Source organism: Rhinopithecus bieti, unplaced genomic scaffold (assembly GCF_001698545.2).
Source record: "Rhinopithecus bieti isolate Rb0 unplaced genomic scaffold, ASM169854v2 scaffold_10548, whole genome shotgun sequence".
NCBI classification, from domain to species: Eukaryota; Metazoa; Chordata; class Mammalia; order Primates; family Cercopithecidae; genus Rhinopithecus; species Rhinopithecus bieti.
Window position 1 is genome coordinate 1222683 of NW_016806834.1, and position 22632 is coordinate 1245314.

General features: G+C 47.6%; 2 protein-coding genes across 3 annotated transcripts; both read left to right on the forward strand.

Moving 5' to 3' along the window:
• The first annotated feature begins 658 nt into the window (after nt 1-658).
• Nucleotides 659-16561, forward strand: VPS72 (vacuolar protein sorting 72 homolog). Its single transcript, XM_017877728.1, has 6 exons — nt 659-867; nt 5542-5694; nt 5872-5986; nt 7658-7834; nt 14876-15020; nt 15981-16561. The coding sequence occupies exons 1-6, from the start codon at nt 751-753 to the stop codon at nt 16366-16368; spliced, it is 1095 nt and encodes a 364-aa protein (XP_017733217.1). The 5' UTR covers nt 659-750; the 3' UTR covers nt 16369-16561.
• A 388-nt stretch (nt 16562-16949) lies between these two features.
• Nucleotides 16950-22226, forward strand: TMOD4 (tropomodulin 4). 2 transcript variants are annotated; one of them, XM_017877729.1, is made up of 10 exons: nt 16950-17097; nt 18110-18274; nt 18480-18636; nt 18960-19076; nt 19904-19993; nt 20448-20578; nt 20671-20778; nt 21147-21290; nt 21547-21691; nt 22110-22226. In XM_017877729.1, the coding sequence occupies exons 2-10, from the start codon at nt 18152-18154 to the stop codon at nt 22130-22132; spliced, it is 1038 nt and encodes a 345-aa protein (XP_017733218.1). In that variant the 5' UTR covers nt 16950-17097; nt 18110-18151; the 3' UTR covers nt 22133-22226. The 2 variants fall into 2 exon arrangements, with proteins under 2 accessions (XP_017733218.1, XP_017733221.1); XM_017877732.1 differs by having other exon boundaries at nt 16957-17069.
• Nucleotides 22227-22632: the final 406 nt, after the last annotated feature.

Sequence of the window (22632 nt, forward strand, 5' to 3'; positions counted from 1 at the left end):
CTGTTTTAGAAAGTTTGAAAGTTTCCTACTGGCAGCAGTGTGGAAAACGGACTGGACCGGAGAGAATGACCTCCTCTAAAAGAAAATGTGAGCCCGGCGCGGTGGCTCACGCCTGTAATCCCAACACTTTGGGAGGCCGAAGCGGGCGGATCACCTGAGGTTAGGAGTTTGAGACCAGCCTGGCCAACATGGTGAAAGCCGTCTCTACTAAAAATGCAAAAATTAGCTGGGCATGGTGGCTGGCGCCTGTAATCCCAGCTACTTGGGAGGCTGAGACAGGAGAATCGCTTGAACCCAGGAGGCGGAGGTTGTAGTGAGCCGAGATCATGCCACTGCACTCCAGTCTGGCGACAGAGCGAGACTCCGTCCCTACGAAAAAAATATATATGTGTGTGTGTGTGTATATATATATGTATATATATATAAATTAAAAATAAAAATAAATAAAAGAAAATGTGTTGACTTAGGTTTATGGGGGTCGTCGTGCCACCAAGTGGACTCATTGAGCAAGGCAGATCGCTGGGTACTAGCGCAAGCGGCCTAGAGGCTCCGCGCAGGAGTAGGAGAGGCTGAACAGTAAAGAGAATTTAGAGGGTGGGACTATGAGTCTCTCGACACTCTGTTACTTCTGCCTGTAAACGTCCAACTTCCGCCGCTGGTGTCCACCCGCAGGTAGTGGTGTCGAGCGTCGAGCTCCCAGAAGCGAGCTGGTGAGGGGCTGCAGGTGGCGGAGCAGTCTCGGTAGGCGGTATGAGTTTGGCTGGGGGCAGGGCACCCCGGAAGACCGCTGGGAACCGGCTTTCTGGGCTTCTGGAGGCAGAGGAGGAAGATGAGTTCTACCAGACGACTTATGGGGGTTTCACAGAGGCAAGATCCGGGCCTGGGAAAAGGGAGGGAGGAAGCGAAGAGGAGCCCTGGAGGGAGGATCTCCGGACAAAGAAGAAGAGGGCGGGGAATAGAGCGGAACTCTGGGAGCTGATACTCGAGATGGGTGCGGTGAATCGGAGCCGGGGGGCGGGGCAGGGGGACGGATAGTGTGGAGTCCTAGAAGGGAGACCTCTGGATGGGGTCAAAGGGGCATGAGACGGAGAAGCTTTGCGGAGGCACTCCAGAGAACGGCAGAAACCTACCGCGTACTTGCGTGGTTCCATCTCTCACTGTACTTCTGACCTCCAGCATACGCGAGGCACACAGATAGTAGTAGTCAGTCGCTCGGTGTATACTCGTTGGCCCACTGCCGGATTATTCATCTGAGACATGGAAAGGAACTGCTCCAAAAGTAGAGGAGATTAGCCCACTCCTTTTTCAGCTTTCAGGTCTCAATGTGTATGTTTTCTCAGGAAGATAATCCTTCCTTGACTATCCTAACAAGTGTCCCCATTTATTTCTCCCACAGAACATATTTCAGTTTGTAATTAGATTCGGTTTGCTTACTTGCTTATGCTTTCCTATTGCATTGTAAACTGTATAAAGTTAGGGATGGTCTTTTTTGTTCAACATTATGTGTGAGGTGTCCGGACTGGGCTGCCACTTGCTAAATTTTTATTAGTTGAATCTACCCGTTTCTTAAATGTGTTGAGTACCCAGTGCATGCCATCGGTGATAGGTTGTATTGGGCTCTAGGGAAACCGAGAATATTAAAAACAGTGCTCTGTCCTTACATACTCCATGCCCCAGTGGGGTAACTGGCTGGGTTAACAGTTAAAATACTGTGTGATAGGAAGGGCACGGTGGCTCACGCATGTAGTCCCAGCACTTTGGAAGGCCGAGGCAGGTGGATCACAAGGTCAGGATATCAAGACCATCCTGGCCAACATGGTAAAACCCCAGTCTCTACTAAAAATACAAAAATTAGCCAGGCGTGGTGGTGTGAGCCTATAGTCCCAGCTACTCAGGAGGCTGAGGCAGAGAATTGCTTGAACCCGGGAGGAGGAGGTTGCAGTGAGCCGAAATCATACCACTGCACTCCAGCCTGGGTGACAGAGCAGGACTCCGTCTCAAAAACAAACAAAATGTGTGATAAGGACTAAAACAAGGTGTAAGATATAAGATAGACTGTTAAGGTAATACATCTGAACCGAAGCTGTTGATCAGGATAGGCATCCCTGGAGGGATGATGTTTAAGCTGAGGACAGTTTGAAAAGTAGACCTTAGCTTGATGAAAAGTGAGATAAGGAGAAAGGTTAGTCCACAGAGCAGGTCGGGGAGAGTATGTAAAGACATTGAGATCCTGGTCTAGGACCTGCAAGTCTACTTTCATTCTCCAGAGCATGAAGGAGACTAAAGATTGATAAGCCTGGAGGGAGTAGGCATGGGCCAGATCATTTAGGGCCTTGTGAGCCATGTTAAGGAGTTTTGCTGTTCATCCAGAGGACTGAAAAGAGTCATCAGAGTTCCACGATAAAATTTGTACTTTAGAAAGATTACTTACTCTGTAATGAGAATGGCTTGAAGGCGGCATGGCAGTAGAGAAACAAAGATTCAAGAGAAATTAAGTAATAGAACCCACAGGACTTAGGGGCTGGGTGTGGTGGCTCACGCCTGTAATCCCAGCACTTTGGGAGGCTCAGGCAGGTGGATCACAAGGTCAGGAGTTCGAGACCAGCCTGACCAACACGGTGAAACCCCGTCTCTACTAAACATACAAAAAAATTAGCTGGGTATGGTGGCACGCGCCTGTAATCCCAGCTACTTAGGAGGCTGAGGCAGGAGAATCGCTTGAACCCGGGAGGCGGAGGTTGCAGTGGATCACTCCACTGCACTCCAGCCTGGGCGACAGAGCGAGACTCCGTTTAAAAAAAAAACAAAAACAAAGCAACCCACATCACTGAGTCATTACTGACACAGCCCTGACCAACTAGTTTAAAATAGAACTTTCTCATCCCTCCTCTAAGGCCATTTTCCTATTTCTGTCATTTTACGACTCGTTATTTAATATGTACCCTTCATGCTTCCAACAAGGATTTAAGGAGGCTTACAATATAAACAAAAGTAGGAACGGTAAAATAGAGACAGATCAGAAGTAATTGTACCAGGAACCTCTGCTAAAATGGTAATAGCAATTGATATTAAATTTAGCTGTGAGCTTCCTGGTAGCCAAACCTTGTATTTCTTTTTTTAGTAAGAAAGAAGCATACAAGTTCTTCAAGAGAGACAAACTTATTCAGTCTTAAATCCTAGGGAGCATTTATCGTTATATCCTTATATTATAAAAAGTAACGGTTTTCATAGATGATATACAAACATTCTCTTATCTAGTGATGTCTATTAATGACTCAATAAAAGCCAAAGGAATGGTAGTAATTTAGTGCAAGTATTTTGATTGGGCACTAAGCTAATGTGTGGTTGATCTACTACCCTCCGATGATATGGCTTAATACCGGATTAAGGCTGAGGGGATTAATGTGTTCCCAGGCTGTCTTTTACAGGCATCAATTGGGAGGAAATGATGGTCATCAGTGCAAAATTGAACTCTGGCTGGCTTGGAGGGTCAACCATCTGTGTTACTTGCTTGCTTTGGCATCATGTGTACCAAGATTAGCCCTTTAGTCTGTATCACTGATTGAAGAGAGAGCCACATGAGTGAGGTGTCACCCAGCCCAGTTGACTCGCTCTCCCTCAACTGATTTTTTTCCCTTTTCTTTCTAATATGGCTGCCATTCTAGCCCTAAACAGTATCACCTCAGGTCTAGGCTGTACTTCACATTCTCTACTCCAGGCCATCTAACTGCCTCCAGAGCTTTCTGAAATACCCCTTGTACATACTGTTACCCCTCCCCTATATCTTCGGGGGCTCTCCGTTATCCATAGTAGCAGTACTCAGCTGTTTTTCTGTCCCAACACACCTGAGGAACGACACATATTTCTCTCAGTAACTGTAGTTTACATCAACAATGATTATCAATGGTCGGACAAATAAGGAAATGGAGGGGATTGAGAATTATTGGTCTGCAGGTTAAAATTGTGTTTATTAGTGTGACATTTAAGTTTCTTCATAAATGGAATGCAAGAATGCAAACTTCTTTTCTTTTTTTCTTTTTTTTTTTTTGAGACGGAGTCTCGCTCTGCCGCCCAGGCTGGAGTGTAGTGGCGCGATATTGGCTCACTGCAAGCTCCGCCTCCCGGGTTCACGCCATTCTCCTGCCTCAGCCTCCTGAGTAGCTGGGACTACAGGCATCTGCCACCATGCTCGGCTAATTTTTTCTATTTTTAGTAGAGACGGGGTTTCACCGTGTTAGCCAGGATGGTCTCGACCTCCTGACCTCATGATCCACCCCCTGCCTCGGCCTCCCAAAGTGCAGGGATTACAGGCTTGAGCCACCGCGCCCGGCCGCAACCTTCTTTTCAAATCATATAGTCCTACAGTGCAATCAGTGTTGGAAGGAGGCAGTGCTGGAGCGAAATGCAGTTGGCTAACAAGGTTTCTTGACAGAGAAAAGTTTTACTTAGATCTAAATCCTTATTCCATAAACATGCTGTACAAATTACCATTTCTGCGCCTTTGTTTCTGCTATTTCATCTGCCCATGATTCCTTCTTCCCTCTTGACTGTCTAAATACTAACAGTGTTTTCAACCATAGTTTAACTCCTCTTCATGCTTTTTTTTTTTTTGAGATGGTGTCTCGCCCTGTCGCCCTGGCTGGAGTGCAGTAGCACTATCTCAGCTCACTGCAACCTGTGCCTCCTGGGTTCAAGTGATTCTCCTGCCTCAGCCTCCCAAGTAGCTGGGACTACAGGTGTGCATCACCATGCCCAGCTAATTTTTGTATTTTTAGTAGAGACGGTTTCACCATGTTGGCCAGGCTGGTCTCGAACTCTTGGCCTCAAGTGATCTGCCCACCTCAGCCTCCCAAAATGCTGGGATTACAGGCATGAGCCACCGTGCCTGGCCAAGACCCACATCTCAAAAAAAAAAAAAAAAATAAGTAAGATTATGTTATCCCCTTTACTGTAAGCCCCTGAAGGTAGAGACCAAACCATATCCTTTTGTTTGCCAGTACTTAACACAGTGTGTTGCAGGTAAAGGGCTATCAATTAATGTTGGAAGGAGGTGGTACTGCAGCCAAAGGCCATTAGCTAGAAAGTTTTCGGCTGGACGCGGTGGCTCAAGCCTGTAATCCCAGCACTTTGGGAGGCCGAGACGGGTGGATCACGAGGTCAGGAGATCGAGACCATCCTGGCTAACACGGTGAAACCCCATCTCTACTAAAAAAAATACAAAAAAAAAAAAAACTAGCCGGGCGAGGTGGCAGGCACCTGTAGTCCCAGCTATTCGGGAGGCTGAGGCAGAAGAATGGCTTGAACCTGGGAGTCGGAGGTTGCAGTGAGCCAAGATCGTGCCACTGCCCTCTAACCTGGCGACAGAGTGAGACTTCATCTCAAAAAAAAAAAAAAAAAGTTTTCTTGCTTGAGGAAAATGAAGGGCTGGATTAGGAAGGAGAGTAGGGCAACCTTCATCAAGAAAGTTGAGAGATTCTGTTCCTCCTGAAGGGTCATTAAGGCTTCCATTGCCAGCCAACCCTCATCTCCCTGTGTCCTTAGGAATCCGGAGATGATGAGTATCAAGGGGACCAGTCAGATACAGAGGACGAAGTGGACTCTGACTTTGATATTGATGAAGGGGATGAACCATCCAGTGATGGAGAAGCAGAAGAGCCGAGAAGGAAGCGCCGAGTAGTCACCAAGGCCTATAAGGTACAGGAGGAGTCCTAGTTGTCTTGAATTTCCTCAATTCCTATTCCCTCTTTCATCAGGTCCCAGTACTCCCTTTGCCACTTCCATTTCTGGCAATGCTAGTTTTCTCTCATTGAGATCCTCATATTTCTCCTTACTTCTTCTGTTCCCCGGTATCTGATTCCAATCTGTCCTCAGGAGCCTCTCAAGAGCTTAAGGCCTCGAAAGGTCAACACCCCAGCTGGTAGCTCTCAAAAGGCCCGAGAAGAGAAGGCACTATTGCCACTAGAACTACAAGATGACGGCTCTGACAGTGAGTAGGGATATTTGGGTCAATTGGGAAAATTGGAATATGATGATAAAGTATCATATCAGTGTTAAATTTACTGATATTGCCGGGTGCAGTGGCTCACGCCTATAATCCCATCACTTTGGGAGGCCAAGGCGGGCGCATCACCTGAGGTCAGGAGTTCAAGACCAGCCTGGCCAAGATGGTGAAATTCCGTCTCTACTAAAAATACAAAAATTAGCCAGGTGTGATGGTGGGCCCCTGTAATCCCAGCTACTTGGGAGGCTGAGTCAGGAGAATTGCTTGAACCTGGGAGGCAGGGGTTACAGTGAGCCAAGACCACGCCATTGCACTCCAGCCTGGGCAACAAGAGCAAAACTCTGTCTCAAAAAAAATAAAAGAAAAAGAAAAAAATTTACTGATGTTGATAACTTACTATGGATAGGAAAATCCTCATTCTTAGGAAATACACACTGAAATATTTAGGGATAAAGGCCATGATGTTTACGACTTTAGTTATCTAATTTAGATCATTCAGAAAAAAACCACACATACAAAATGCAAAAGGGCCAAAATATTACCAATAGGTGATGGGGTAAAAGATACATGAGTATTCCTTGTACTATTCTTGCAACTTTGTAGGTCTGAAATTATTTCAAGGCCAGGCATGGTGGCTCACGCCTGTAATCCCAGCATTTTGGGAGGCCAAGGCAGGTGGATCTTGAGGTCAGGAGTTTGAGACCATCCTGGCTAACATGGTGAAACCCCATCTCTACTACAAATACAAAGAATTAGCTGGACATGGTGGCATGTACCTGTAGTCCCAGCTGCTCGGGAATCTGAGGCAGTAGAATCGTTTGAACCCGGGAGGCAAAGGTTGGAGTGAGCTGAGATCATGCCACCGCACTCCAACCTGGGCGACAGAACAAGATTCTGTCTCAAAAAAAAAGAAAAGAAGAAGAAAAGAAATTATTTCTGGCCGGGCGCAGTGGCTCACGCCTATAATGCCAGCACTTTGGGAGGCCAAGGCGGGCAGATCACGAGGTCAGGAGATCGAGACCATCCTGGCTAACACAGTGAAACCCCGTCTCTACTAAAAACACGAAAAAATTAGCCGGGCATGGTGGTGGGTGCCTGTAATCCCAGCTACTTGAAGGCTGAGGCAGGAGAATGGCACGAACCTGGGAGGCGGAGCTTGCAGTGAGCTGAGATTGTGCCACTGCACTCCAGACTGGGTGACAGAGCGAGACTCTGTCTCAAAAAAAAAAAGGAAATCATTTCCAAACACAAAATTTAAAAATAAATAAATAAAATAGGTGGACGTGGGGGCCGGGCGCGGTGGCTCACGCCTGTAATCCCAGCACTTTGGGAGGCCAAGGTGGGCAGATCACGAGGTCAGGAGATCGAGACCATCCTGGCTAACACGGTGAAACTCCGTCTCTACTAAAAATACAAAAAATTAGCCGGGCGTGGTGGCGGGCGCCTGTAGTCCCAGCTACTCGGGAGGTTGAGGCAGGAGAATGGCGTGAACCCGGGAGGCGGAGCTTGCAGTGAGCCAAGATCGTGCCACTGCACTCCAGCCTGTGCAACAGAGCAAGACTCCATCTCAAAAATAATAATAATAAATAAATAAATAATAAAATAAAATAGGTGGACGTAAATTCAAAGATTTCTTCTTATCTCACTCTCTTTCAGGTCGTAAGTCCATGCGTCAGTCTACAGCTGAGCATACACGACAAACGTTCCTTCGGGTACAGGAGAGGCAGGGCCAGTCAAGACGGCGAAAGGGGCCCCACTGTGAGCGGCCACTAACCCAGGAGGAGCTGCTCCGGGAAGCCAAGATCACAGAAGAGCTTAATTTACGTTCACTGGGTCAGTCTGTGGTTTCAGAAAAAGTGGGTATAGGGGCTGAGGGGCATGAGAAAAACCATGAGACCTGGAGAACCAAAGAATTGGAGAGATGGAAATTTGGGATGAGAGAATCAGAAGGAAGAAATGGCAGAGAGTAGATGATTAGGTGCAAAGGTCTAGGCAGTTATGAGCACTCTGAAGAACAAGCTAAGGTACTCTGGTGTAAAATAAGAGTTGTATAGAACTGAGGTCAAATCCTGGTTCTGCTATTCACTTGCTTTAAGACTGTAGGTAAATTACTTTACTTATTCACATTTTGCTTTTCTTGTTTATAAAATAGGGTGTACACCTAATGACTCAGGGAATTTAGGCAGGAGGATCCCTTAAGGTCAGGAGTTCACAACCAGCCTGGACAACATAGTGAGACCCCATCTCTTTAAAAAAAAGCAGGGGGTGATAATGTTGACTTTAATGATAATCATGAGAATGTAAAGTCAGCAGATTAGTCCTTCATGAGATAAATTGTCTCTACTAAAATACAAAAAAATTAGCCGGGCGCGGTGGCGGGCGCCTGTAGTCCCAGCTACTCGGGAGGCTGAGGCAGGAGAATGGCGAGAACCCGGGAGGCAGAGCTTGCAGTGAGCCAAGATCGCGCCACTGCACTCCAGCCTGGGCGACAAGAGCGAGACTCCGTCTCAAAAAAAAAAAAACAAAAAAAACCTCTTCAGTTTATAGGCATAGAACCATGTACAGTAGTATATTATACAAAAATATATACTTCTTTATAGAGTATAAGAGTCTCATATCATGAAAGGTACATGAGAAATTGAGGGACCAGCAGATTCATACCTCCTGGTACATACTTTCTGGGTGAAATAGCATGTGGAATCACCTACAGTATTTAATATGTTTTCTTTCTCTTTTTTTGTTTTTGACACGGAGTCTCTGTCACCCAGGCTGGAGTGCAGTGGCGCGATCTTGGCTCACTGCAACCTCCGCCTCCCGGCTTCAAGCGATTCTCCTGCCTCAGCCCCCCGAGTAGCTGGGACTACAGGTGCATGCCCCCACGTCTGGCTAATTTTTTGTATTTTTAGTAGAGACAGGGTTTCATTGTGTTAGCCAGGATGGTCTCTATCTCCTGATCTCATGATCTGCCTGCCTCAGCCTCCCAAAGTGCTAGAATTATAGGCGTGAGCCACCGTGCCTGGCCATTTTTCTTTTCCTGAATCTCCTTTTTTTTTTTGTTCTCTCTCTGTCTCTTTTTTTTTTTCTTTTTGGCCAACCGTATATAATTGAATATGCATAAGCCAGATGTAATTTCCCAGAAGTGGGAGATTATTTACCTGGAATATCTGGGACCCATCCCATTCCAGATTAATAATATTTGTGAAATTTAGATAACTTTGCTGGGCATGGGTGTGGTGGCTCACAAGCAACAAGGTCACCTTGATGTTACTGTAGTTACAGTCTGCATCCTTTGTCCACGATGATTGGTTTGGACTACTGTAAGGAGGGTGACTCCTAGGTTTTCCATGTCAGTAACTGGTTTAGGAGATCCTGAAGGAGGAGCAAGTTCAGTGGGGAAAAAATAAATTTATTTTTGAACATGTTGAATTTAAGGAGTTTGTGAGCAATTCATGCAGTGATGAGAGGTCAGTTAAATATGCAAATCTGGTGTTCCAATAAGAGATCTGGGCTGAAAATATAAATTCAGAAGTCTTTAGAATATGGATGGTAATTAACAATATTGGAGTGCATCTGAGCATGTAGGGAGAAAGCAGAGTGAGAAAATAGAGGTCTGATAGGGTCCTGCAGACACTAAACTGTGTTAGTTTCATACAAGAGGAGGAGCTTTGAAAAGAACCTGGAAGTGACCAACGTGTTGGAGAAACCCAGGAGAATTTGTGTTAAAAATGCCAGGAAAGAGAATGCCTCGAGAGTGACTACTGATTGCTGCTGAGATGATGATTAGTAGAACTGAGAAGTGCCCATTGGTTTTGGTGAGATAGAGGTCAGACATGACCTTAGCACTTATTGGGGACCAAGCCATATCGAAGTATATTGGGGAGCAAAACGTTGCAAGCTTGGCTGTGAAGGGTAGAAGAGGGAATAGAAGCTACAGAGGGGTCTGAGATTAAGGTAAAGTTGTTTTTATTTTATTCGAAGATATTAGAAACTATATCTTTCATGAGAAACAACTGAATTTAAAGAAAGAGAAGAAAGAAAGGTTATTAATAGTGTAGGTTTTGGCCGGGNAAAATAGTGTAGGTTTTGGAGATGGGAGGCAAGGCTGGGAGATAGAGCAGCATGGTGGAGGAATTGGCCTCAGATGGGGGAAGGGAGAAAGAAAGTGTGGTGGCGCATGCCTGTAATCCCAGCTACTTGGGAGGTTAAGGCAGGAGAATCACTTGAACCTGGGAGGCAGAGGTTGCGGTGAGCCGAGATCGTGCCATTGCACTCTAGCCTGGGTAACAAGAGCAAAACTCTGTCTCAAAAAAAAAAAAAAAGAAAGAAAGTGTGGCTTAGCCGAGTGCAGTGGCTCATGCCTGTAATCCCAGCAATTTGGGAGGCCAAGGAAGGAGGATTGCTTGAGCCCAGGAGTTCAAGACCAGCCTGGGCAACATAGTGAGACCCTGTTTCTATTTTAAAATGTGGCTTACAATTGTAGATTTGTAATCCAAAGGGAGGGCATTGCAGTGGTTCTAACCTGATGTCTTTTTCATTATGCAGCGCCATCTGTCAAACATTAAGGATACAGCTGGAAGCTTGATGAGACTGAGGAGCATTTGAAATAGTTATTGATGTGGGATATCGAGCAGTATTGAGGGACCTGCTGAAGGCTAGGACCATGAATGAATTTATGGTGGTTGCAGTCTGTGCTGTTATTTTTCTCCAGTAGCACTCAGCAGTCCAGATCAGGGCAAGGGAATTATTGACAGGAGAGTGACTGAAGTGATTGAAATAATACAGTGAGCAACCTAAGCATGATTTAAAAAGGAAAATGTGGCCCGGCACAATGGCTCACACCTCTAATCCCAGCATTTTGGGAGGCCGAGGCGGACGGATCATGGGGTAAGGAGTTCGAGACCAGCCTGGCCAACATGGTGAAACCCCATCTCTACTAAACTTACAAAAGATTAGCCAGGTCTGGTGGTGCACATCTGTTGTCCTGGCTACTCTGGGGGCTGAGAATCACTGAGGAGAATCACTTGAACCCGGCAGGCGGAGGTTGCAGTGAGTGGAGATTGCATCACTGCACTCCAGCCTGGGCAAGAGAGTGAGACTCGAAAAGAAATAAAAGTAAAGTGACAAGGAAAAAAAGGTTGTTAGAGATGACGTGATAAATTGTGGCCACGCAGTGTTGAAGGGGCTACCCATGAGCACTTCGAAGTCACCAGGGTGACCCTAAGATGATAGGAATTGGGGTAGAGACGAAGAGTGGAAACCACTGCCAAAGTCTTCGGTGAGGGAGGGAGTGACCATGACTAGGAAGGACAGAAGTTAATCTAGACTCTTGGCACAGGTCTCAAAAGAGAAGGGAGTTTGGTTGTAGGCAGAAAAGTAGTGATCTGAAAGCTACAGGGTGGGACCCAGTAGGACATAGATATATCCTGTAGGGATGAAGAGAATGAGCAACCTCCACCAGAGGGCTGCAGAGAGGAGTGGTGGCCTCAGTAAATGACCAGGTTTCTGGTAAGGCAAATCATGGAAGGAATGCTGAGTGAGGAGCTCGAGGATATGGATGAGTTGGCAGATTACAGAGCATGAGTTCCAGAGGGTGTAGGCAAGTGTTTGAAAGTAGAGGGGTTGGGCTGGGTGTGGTGGCTCACGCCTGTAATCCCAGCACTTTGGGAGCCTGAGGCAGGTGGATCACGAGGTCAAGAGATTGAGACCATCCTGGCCAACATGGTGAAACCCCGTCTCTACTAAAATACAAAATTAGCTGGGCGTGGTGGCACGCACCTGTAGTCCTTGCTACTCAGGAGGCTGAGGCAGGAGAATTGCTTGAACCTGGGAGGGGGAGGTTGCAGGGAGCTGTGATCGCGCCACTGCACTCCAGCCTGGTGACAGAGCGAGACTCTGTCTCAAAAAGAAAAAAAGAAAGTAGAGGGGTTGGAAGATTGGCTCAAGGGAAAGAAAGCAGTATTATCAAACAGTTCAAGTGCAAGAGAGGTTCAGTCATTAGAAGGGTTTCCAGAGTACTCTTTTTTTTTTTTGAGATGGAGTCTCACTCTTTCGCCCAGGCTGGAGTGCAATGGCATAATTTCAGCTCACTGCAACCTCCGCCTCCCAGGTTCAAGCGATTCTCCTGCCTCAGCCTCCCAAGTAGCTGGGATTACAGGCCCAAGCCACCACGCCCAGCTAATTTTTGTATTATTAGTAGAGACAGGGTCTCACCATGTTGGCCAGGTCTGTCTCGAACTCCTGACCTCAGGTGATCCACCCTCCTAGGCCTCCCAAAGTGCTGTAATTACAGGCGTGAGCCACCACGCCCAACCTCCAGAGTACTCTTTTATGGTCAGACTTTAAAGGATTGTGTTAATAGTAACCATATTTAAGGACACAGAAATCTGGAGTTCATTCAGAGGAAGGCGACAAGGAATATTTTGATTCATTTTTTTTCGTTTTTTTTTTTTTTTTTTTTTTGGAGACAGAGTTTCACTCTTGTTTCCCAGGCTAGAGTGCAATGGAGTGACCTTGTCTCACCGCAACCTCCGCCTCCCGGATTCAAGCAATTCTCCTGCTTTAGCTTCCCAGTAGCTGGGATTACAGGCTACCACCATGTCTAGTACATTTGGTATTTTTAGTAGAGACGGAGTTTCCCCATGTTGGTCAGGCTGGTCTTGAACTCCTGACCTCAGGTGCTCTGCCCACGTCAGCCTCCCAAAGTACTGGGATTACAGGCGTGAGCCACCACACCTGGTGGTCCTTTTTTTGAGACAGAGTCTCGCTCTGTCACCCAGGCTGGAGTGCAGTGGTGCAATCTTAGCTCACTGCAAGCTCTGCCTCATGGGTTCACACCATTCTCCTGCCCCAGCCTCCCTAGTAGCAGGGACTACAGGTGCCTGTCACCATGCCTGGCTAATTTTTTGTATTATTAGTAGAGACGGAGTTTCAGCACGTTAGCCTGGATGGTCTCAATCTCCTGACCTCGTGATCATCTGCCTCGGCCTCCCAAAGTGCTGGGATTACAGGCGTGAGCCACTGCGCCTAGCCTCTTTTTTTTTTTTTTTTTTTTTAATTTTTTTTGAGACAGAGTCTCACTCTGTTGCCTGTGCTGGAGTGCAGTGGCACGATCTCAGCTCACTGCAACCTCTGCCTCCTGGGTTCAAGCAATTCTCCTGCTTAAGCCTCAAGAGTAGCTGCGACTACAGGTGCGCGCCACCACGCCCAGCTAATTTTTTGTATTTTTAGTAGAGATGAAGTTTCACTATGTTGGCCAGAATGGTCTTGATCTCCTGACCTCATAATCTACACACCTTGGCCTCCCAGAGTGCTGGGATTACAGGTGTGAGCCACCATGTCCGGCTCGTTTTTTTTTTTAATTTTTACAATTATTATTATTATTTTTTGAGACAGAGTTTTGCACTTGTTGCCCATGTTGGAGTGCAATAGTGCAATCTCACTTCAACCTCTGCCTCCCAGTTTCAAGCAATTCTTCTGTCTCAGCCTCCCAAGTAGCTGGGATTGCAGTCATGTGCCACCACGCCCGGATAGTTTTTGTATTTTTAGTAGAGACGGGGTTTCACCATGTTGGTCAGGCTGGTCTCAAACTCCTGACCTTCAGCTGATCCACCCACCTCGGCCTCCCAAAGTGCTGGGATTACAGGTGTGAGCCACTGTGCCCAGCCTCGTTTCATTTATTCATTAACAAATATTTAATGAGTGCCTGTAATGTGCAGAATGCTGTATCACCCTGATAATATTTGGGCAATATGAGTTATAGTCACTGCCCTTTAGGAGGAGACATATATACCAATAGTGCATTGCCACAGAGCAGTGTCACAGAGACCAGGCAGGTAACATGAAGTGTGCAGCCAGCCAGAGGGATGGTGGTGAACTGGAGAGGAGTGCCTGAAAGGAGGAACAGTAACTCAGCTCAGCTAATTGCTTCCCTGTAAGAATACAGACCCAGGGTGGCCAGATTTTCTTGTTGTTTTAGAGCGACCAGAAATCTCTATAGTTAAATATAATTTCCTACTTTATTAATTTTTTTTTTTGGAAACAGGATCTCACTCTGTTGCCTAGGCTGGAGTGCAGTGGTGCCATCTCAGCTCACTGCAGCCGCCGCCTCCCAGGCTCAAGCGATCCTTCCACCTCAGCCTCCCAAGTAGCTGGGATTGCAGGCATGTGCCAGTACGCCCAGCTGTGGGAGTGAATTGACAGGGCATTTGTAGAAGAGATTTTGGTATCTGGGAAAGCAAATAAGCTCTTCATCAAAGCGTACCTTCCAACTCTGAGGTAGTACAGAGGGCCCAGATGTACTTGAGAAATTTTTTTTTTTTTTTTTTTTTTTTTTTTTTTTTTTTTTTTTTTTTGAGACGGGATTTCGCTCTGTCCGCCCGCCAGGCCTGGAGTGCAGTGGCCGGACTCAGCTCACTGCAAGCTCCGCCTCCGGGTTCCTGCATTCTCCTCCTCAGCCTCCGCCGAGTAGCTGGGACTGCAGGCGCCCGCCACCTCCAGCCCGCTGGCTAGTTTTTTGTATTTTTTAGTAGAGACGGGGTTTTACCCATTGTTACGCAGGATGGGTCTCGATCTCCCTGACCTTGTGACCGCGCCCGTCTCGCCTCCCAAGAGTGCTGGGATTGACAGGCCTTGAGCCACGCGCGCCGCGGCCTGTACTTGAGAAATTAACAGAGAGGATGTCAAGAAAAAACTTACAAGCAGAAAACTTACAAAATGGGAGGTGCCAGAGGGCCTTAGGGGATTTCCATAGTTCTCTCTGGTAGTTGGCAGTGACTAGATAGCCAGGAAGATAATTGAGAGATCGTGGGACAGAACTGGGGTGTGGGAAAAAGGGGCATTCTGATCATCCCCTCATTTCTTCCTTTGACCCTAAAGAGACATATGAGCGGCTCGAGGCTGACAAAAAGAAGCAGGTTCATAAGAAGCGGAAGTGCCCTGGGCCCATAATCACCTATCATTCAGTGACAGTGCCACTTGTTGGGGAGCCAGGTCCCAAGGAAGAGAATATTGACATAGAAGGGTGAGTGAATCTCAAGAAAAGAGATTGTGTGTTCAGCTCGTGTTGTCTTAGCCCCATTTTGCTTGCTTGTCTCACACAGCTCTCCTTAACACTTGGAGATTTCTTTCAGATTCCTCACTCCCTTCAGCTCATTTTCTTTCTTTCTTTTTTTTTTTTTTTGAGGCAGGGTGTCGCTCTGTCACCCAGGCTGGAATGCAGTGGTGCAGGCTTGGCTCACTGCAACCGCCACCTCCTGTGCTGAAGCAATCCTCCCACCTTAGCCTCCCAGGTAGCTGGGAGTACAGCCACACAAGCTAATTTTTGTATTTTTTGTAGAGACAGGGTTTCGCTGTGTTGCCCAGACTCCTGGGTTAAAGTAATCCTCCCGCCTCATCTTCCTAAAATGCTGGGATTATAGGTGTGAGCCACCGCACTCAGCCCAGCTTATTTCTTTCTTACTCCTTTTTATTTTAGCTTCTCTCTTCTCTTTCCTGTTTTTTCTTCTAGCTTAGTTTTTTTTCCCATCAATCACTTAGTAGGTTCCTCAGAATGTTCCCAACACCCTGCCTCCTTTTTCTCTTTCCTCATCTCTGGTTTCCTTCTTTCTTTTCTTTTTTCTTTTTTTTTTTTGAGATGGAGTCTCCCTCTGTCACCCAGGCTGGAGCGTAATGGCATGATCTCAGCTCACTGCGTCCTCTGCCTCCTGGCTTCAAGCAATTCTCCTGCCTCAACCTCCTGAGTAGCTGGGATTATAGGCGCCTGGCACCACGCCCGGCTAATTTTTGTATTTTTAGTAGAGACGGGGTTTCACCGTGTTGGCCAGGCTGGTCTCGAACTCCTGACCTCGTCATCTGCCTGCCTTGGCCTTTCAAAGTGCTGGGATTACAGGCGTGAGCCACTGCACCCAGCCTGATTTCCTTCTTTCTATATCTGTTATCTTCTCTCCTCAGCTCTTTGTGTTTTTTTGTCTTTTGTCTTCAGACTTGATCCTGCTCCCTCAGCGTCTGCATTGACTCCTCACGCTGGGACGGGACCTGTCAACGCCCCTGCTCGCTGCTCACGTACCTTCATCACTTTTAGTGATGATGCAACTTTCGAGGAATGGTTCCCCCAAGGGCGGCCCCCAAAAGTCCCTGTTCGGGAGGTCTGTCCAGTGACCCATCGTCCAGCCCTATACCGGGACCCTGTTACAGACATACCCTACGCCACTGCTCGAGCCTTCAAGATCATTCGTGAGGCCTACAAGAAGTACATTACTGCCCATGGACTGCCGCCCACTGCCTCAGCCCTGGGCCCCGGCCCGCCACCTCCTGAGCCCCTCCCTGGCTCTGGGCCCCGAGCCTTGCGCCAGAAAATTGTCATTAAATGAAGAGACGTCTAGTCCTCAGAAACTTCTTTCCTGCCCTGACTGGGGCTCTTGCTGTTCCATCTCCTCACCCTGCTTCTCCCCTTTGTCACCTCTGATCTTTGCCCTATCTTTTCTCTATTTCTTTCTCCTTTTCCCCTAGTTCTTACAGGTTTCATTGTGTTTTTTAATCCAATAAAATAGAAAGATCCCTTTTGTCTGGTGTCCAGTCTAGGTTTGGGAGCAAGAAGTATTTATGAATACCTGAATATATTTGGGTCTTTATTTGATAGCATTTATTATGAGCTGTCCTTTCTAAATTGTATTCATTCCTCCAGCTAAATTATAAACATCTGAAAATTGCACAGCAAAACACATCCTTATATTGACCTTCATATCACTTTACACTCACTGTTTTGAATACAACAGGCACCAAATGAGAAGGAACTGGCTGATTCTAGTCGAACTCCGATGTCTCGGACTGGGGCTTGTATGAGGCGAAGTGGAGGAGATGCTATGGCTGTTAATGACCACTAGAGGCTCTCAGGGCTGGGCAGGGTATGGGGGCTGTGTATATGTGATCTCCCACTACCCCCCACCTGGCCAGAGCTAAAATAATAAAATGCTGAGCTCACTGTTCCCCCACCCTCTCCCCCGGCACTGGGCTCCTCCTGCTGCTGGGACGGTGCTCTAGTAGAACAGACAGACCTACTGACACAGGGGAGGTGAGAAGGGAGGTGGCCACCAGGACTGGTAGGTGGGGGAGACAGGGGGCTTATGGATGAGAGCCCAGTGGGAGGTGGGGGGAGAAGAGTGGCTCCTATGTGGAATGATGTGGAGTGTGTCCCTGTCTCTTACTCTATATTTTTGCCATTGTGCCGTCCTACCCCTTAACTGTGTATTGTTTACATTGTCGATGTGAGTGTCTCACATACTTTCTGGATCTTTCATATTCAGCATGGTGTGTATGTATAGCTCCTTGTGTGTATCTTATATTGTACAAAATTGTGTGAGTTTAATATTCCCACTGTTTTTAAAGAAACTTTACTCCATTTACACCTATTGGTCTAGTGTCACCTTCCTGTCCAAAGGAAGGGACAGATTATGGGGACTCAGTCCTTTCTCCAGAGGCCTTACTACCCTTCCCCCAACCTGGAAGTCCCCCAACAGCTCCGAGCCCTTGTTTTCCCTTAAGATTTAAAATTTTAGCAAACACAGAAAATGAAATCTTGATGCCCCACAATAAAAGGGAAATGAGGATGGGGTAAGAGACTGTCTCTTCCCTTTACACCCCATTTTCCTTGCTTTTTTAAATCCAGTTTAGGAAAAAGCCTGGATTATGAGGAGGAGAGAAATTTCCCTGAAACTCTCTATTCCCCCACCCCTCGCCCCTTTTCAATAGGAACTGGGCATGGGACCAGCTGTGTTGGCAGGGCTTCCAGCAGCTGTGTTAGGGCAAAGGCACTGACGAGTGAGGTTATAGGGGAGGGGTGCTGCCAGGATTTCTCTGTCATACCATGGGAAGACAAACTCAGCTTAGATGTCTGGGATCCTCATCCAGGGTGGCTGGAAGCTGGGGAAGCAGAAAGGAGACTCTAGTTCTAACTCTAAACAACCTAATCTTCCCCAACTTCCCATCTTCAACTAGATTTCTAATCTCCAAGAAATTCAATTCAATGTTCTGCCCCCTGGCTGGTCTCTTTGTGTCCCTGCTGTGCCCCTGTCCATCTTACCATTGTCCATCCTTTTGTTCCATGTTCCCCAGGCTCTGTGAGTGCCACACAGTGGGGAGGGGGTGGGGGCCACCATGTCATCATATCAGAAGGAACTGGAGAAATACAGAGACATAGATGAAGATGAGATCCTAAGGACCTTGAGCCCCGAGGAGCTAGAGCAGCTGGACTGCGAGCTACAGGAGATGGACCCTGAGGTAGGGGCTCCAGCACAGGGAACCAGGGGCAGTCCCAGGCATTTGGGATTGGTATTGGGCTCTGGGTGGCTGAGAATAGGGTTTGCTACAGGACCTAGGGGCCTAAGAAGGCCAGGGGAAAGGTGTCTGGAGATATTTTAGGGAGTCCTAGCAGTACCTAGGTCAGAGGGGAGGTCTGACTTGCTCCCCAAAACTCATCCCTAAGAACATGCTCCTGCCAGCTGGACTGAGACAACGTGACCAGACAAAGAAGAGCCCAACGGGGCCACTGGACCGAGAGGCCCTTTTGCAGTACTTGGAGCAGCAGGCACTAGAAGTCAAAGAGCGTGATGACTTGGTGCCCTTCACAGGCGAGAAGAAGGGTATGGGGACCCTGACATCCATGCCTCCTCAGAGAACCCAAGTGGCTATGCTGTCTCTCACTTGTCCCCCGCTCCAGCTTTCCTCTCACCTGCCAGCTCCTAGTTGCCTAGGGACTCAGATGCCCTGACACTTAAATGCCAGCTTGCACTCTTCAGTTCTTGAGAGATCAGGGGACTAGGAGTCCTGAGCTTGTAGAGCATTCAGGCTTTCCAGTGTCCCCTCGTGACCCAGCATTCTACCTCCCGGAGAAGGAAAGAAACCTGGAGGCCAGGATCTTGGGAGAAATTACCTCTACCTGAACCATTCTTCATCTCCACATCAGGGAAACCCTATATTCAGCCCAAGAGGGAAATTCCAGCAGAGGAGCAGATCACCCTGGAGCCTGAGCTGGAGGAGGCACTGGCACATGCCACAGATGCTGAAATGTGTGACATCGCAGGTGGGTAGCTGTGGGAAGTTGAGGGTGAGAGGATCAGGGGCAGGTGGATCCTAGTCATGACATGGGATTAGTGAGGAAGGCCCTCAACCAGAATGTGGATGTCTAAGAAAGCCTCAAGCAGTAGTTTCAAGCTTTTCTTCTTTGTTTATATATTTATTCATTTTTAAATTTAATAACACCTCAAGAGCAATTTTACAGGGATTGTAAAAGCAAATAAAAGTGGAACCATTGGGGTGGGCACGGTGGCTCACACCTGTAACCTCAGCACTTGGGAGGACGAGGTGGGCAGATTGCCTGAGCTCGGGAGTTCAAGACCAACCTGGGCAACACAGTGAAACCCCGTCTCTATTAAAATACAAAAAATTAGCCAGGCGTGGCAACGTGCACCTGTAGTCCCCTACCTGGGAGGCTGAGGCAGGAGAATTACTTGAACCCGGGAGGTGGAGGTGGCAGTGAGCCGAGATCACACCACTGCACTCCAGCCTGGGGGACAGAGTGAGACTGTCTCAAAAAACAAAACGAAACAAAACGCAACAAAACAAAAAAAGTGGAACCATTCTGGCTGAAAGAGGAGAGTCGCTACAGACTCCCTTACCCTCTAGTGGCTCATAAGGGACCTTCCCTTAGCCCTTTCTCAATGTTTTAGAAACTACTGCCTTAAGAAGTTTATGGAAAGGACCCCTGGGGCTGAGAGAGGGTAGGGAACTTCTTTGACAAAGTGTAAGTGGTCAGGCTTTAAAAATGCAGCAGATTCAGAAAGAGGTAGGAGGGAGGCTTGGAACAGGTTCCTTCTCATTCCCTGTGACCCCTCTGCTTACCCTCTCCAGCAATTCTGGACATGTACACACTGATGAGCAACAAGCAATACTATGATGCCCTCTGCAGCGGAGAAATCTGCAATACCGAAGGCATTAGTAGTGAGTGTGTTTGGGGAGCATGGTCTCCAGCGCTCTGGGCAGGCAGTCCTAGTGTCTGGGAGAAGGTAGAAAAGGGTGAAACTGATGATTCCAGGAGAAAACATGCTGCATGAGTGATAAGAAAACCTGTGGAGTGCCAGGCGTGGTGGCTCATGCCTGTAATCCCAGCATTTCGTGAGGCTGAGGAGGGTGGATCACTTGAGGTCACGAGTTCGAGACCCAGCCTGGCCAACATGGTGTCTCTACTAAAAATACAAAAATTAGCCGGGTGCACACCTGTAATCCCAGCTATTATACTTGGGAAGCTGAGGCACAAGAACTGCTTGAATCCTCAAGGCTGCTGTGAACTGAGATTGTGCCACTGCATTCCAGCCTAGGTGTATAGAGCGAAAAAACCAATGGGGAGGAGATTGTGGGGAACATGTTGGGTTCCCTTCCTGCCCTCACTCACCAGGTGTGGTACAGCCTGACAAGTATAAGCCAGTGCCGGATGAACCCCCAAATCCCACAAACATTGAGGAGATACTAAAGAGGGTCCGAAGCAATGACAAAGAGCTGGAGGAGGTGAACCTGAATAATATACAGGTATTTGACTTGAATCCTCCAAACCGTAACTCTGGATAACCACTGACATCCAAGAGTCCCTTAGCCCACCATCTCCTATTCTCCTCTGGTAGGACATCCCAATACCCATGCTAAGTGAGCTGTGTGAGGCAATGAAGGCAAATACCTATGTGCGGAGCTTCAGTCTGGTAGCCACGAGGAGTGGTGACCCCATCGCCAATGTAAGGCTAGTCGACATCCCCAGCCCTCTTCCACATCTTACATGTACCCCTTGCATGGCTGTCATAAAGGGTTTTGCTAGGGAGTGCTATTCTCATCATGCCTTCTTAGGGCAGCCCTCATGGAGACTCCTACCTTCAGTGCCATGGTTCATAACTCTCAACCCTCTCTAACACCCCCAGTCCTACTGCACATTCATCTCCCTGCTCTTCCCTGCTATCTGCCCTGCTTTCTGTATCCCTCTAGCTCCATTTATAGCTCCTCAAGGACTCTTCTCAAAGAGCTGTGTTTCCCTCTTGCTCCTGTTCTTTCTTTCCTCAGTCATCTGTGAAACTGTTCCCTAATCCTAACCCAAGTCCCTACTACCCAGGCAGTGGCTGATATGTTGCGTGAGAATCGTAGCCTCCAGAGCCTAAACATCGAATCCAACTTCATTAGCAGCACAGGACTCATGGCTGTGCTGAAGGCAGTTCGGGAAAATGCCACACTCACTGAGCTCCGTGTAGACAATCAGGTCAGCCTTCCCTTCCCCTGATGTTAGCATTCAGTCTCATTGAATCTCCTCCCTGAGCCAGCCACTGGGGCAGCTATCTTATTTAATCTTGTTTGAATTCTCCTCTTCATTATCTCTATGAGGGAAGCCAAGTCAGCATCTCTCTTCAACCACTGTGGAGAAACAAGCTTCTTTGACCTCCCAAAGGGATCTGTGGTCTGGGATGGTAAACAGCCCAGAGAGGGTGACTGTCAGCTTTTGCCTCTCCCTCCCCCAGCGCCAGTGGCCTGGTGATGCAGTGGAGATGGAGATGGCCACCGTGCTAGAGCAGTGTCCCTCTATTGTCCGCTTTGGCTACCACTTCACGCAGCAGGGGCCACGAGCTCGGGCAGCGCAGGCCATGACCCGAAACAATGAACTACGTGAGTAACTGCAGACATGATGTGTGGAGTGGGCAGGGAAGTGCAGAAATTGGTGGATCCTCCTGAAAGCAGACCTAATGACTAATAGCCCAGGGTGCTACCAAAGAGCTATTCACATGAGAAGTTCAAATCCCAAGAGTGATCAGAAAGTAGACAGAAAACTCCCCCTGCCCCAAATATGGACGAGTAGAGAGGTAGAAAGGATACTGGAGATAACAATACTTGTTTAGAGGTATTGTAATTTTATTTGTGGTGTGGTTTCTTGTTTTGTTTTGTTAATGTGGGATGGGCCTGTAAGGTGGCCTAAAACACTACCAATTTATGAGTTTGGCTAAGGGACTCGAAAGGAGAAGAAGAGTGCCTTTGCAGAAAACAGGAGCTGGAACAAACACTTATATTTAATATTCCTCCTTTACAGGTCGCCAGCAAAAGAAGAGATAATACTGCATTTCCCTTTACCAACTAGAGCTGGGAGCACTAGACACTTAAATTCTCATCTGTCCTCCTTTCCTGTAAATAAAAGCCCTTATATCCATTTTGCCTGCCTCCTTCCTTGGACTTTGGGGTGAGAATCTTGGCGCTAACCCCCAAGGGTTACTGCCAGTTCACCAGGGGATTATTTATACTCTGGGGATCAGCAGGCAGAGAGGTTCAGGTTACTAGGAGGAGGTGGGGGAGCTCCCTCCCTTGGTGTTCCCCATAACCCTGCCAACACCTTTCAACTCTTCTACTTTCACAGGGAACTTAGCCGCAGCCCTGTTTCCAGATGTAGCCAGGTCCCTCCAGTGCCTACCCACAGTCCTCATGTGGTTTTAAGGGGGAAAGGACTTTGAGCGGTAGTGGAGAAGGAGGCAGACAACATGAAGGGCAAAGACCTCTTTTTGACAGTCTTATTAATAGGGCACCAGGCTGATGCAGCTGACGCTTGGCATGGCTTTGGT

Excerpts from the sequence above, each read along its gene's own strand:
- VPS72 (XM_017877728.1), top strand. The coding sequence starts at position 751 with ATGAGTTTGGCTGGGGGCAGGGCACCCCGGAAGACCGCTGGGAACCGG. Across the intron at positions 5,987-7,657 it reads ACAAGATGACGGCTCTGACA|GTCGTAAGTCCATGCGTCAG; the intron begins GTGAGTAGGGAT and ends ACTCTCTTTCAG. Across the intron at positions 15,021-15,980 it reads GAGAATATTGACATAGAAGG|ACTTGATCCTGCTCCCTCAG; the intron begins GTGAGTGAATCT and ends TTTTGTCTTCAG.
- TMOD4 (XM_017877729.1), top strand. The coding sequence starts at position 18,152 with ATGTCATCATATCAGAAGGAACTGGAGAAATACAGAGACATAGATGAA. Across the intron at positions 19,994-20,447 it reads CAATACCGAAGGCATTAGTA|GTGTGGTACAGCCTGACAAG; the intron begins GTGAGTGTGTTT and ends CTCACTCACCAG. Across the intron at positions 20,579-20,670 it reads TGAACCTGAATAATATACAG|GACATCCCAATACCCATGCT; the intron begins GTATTTGACTTG and ends CTCCTCTGGTAG.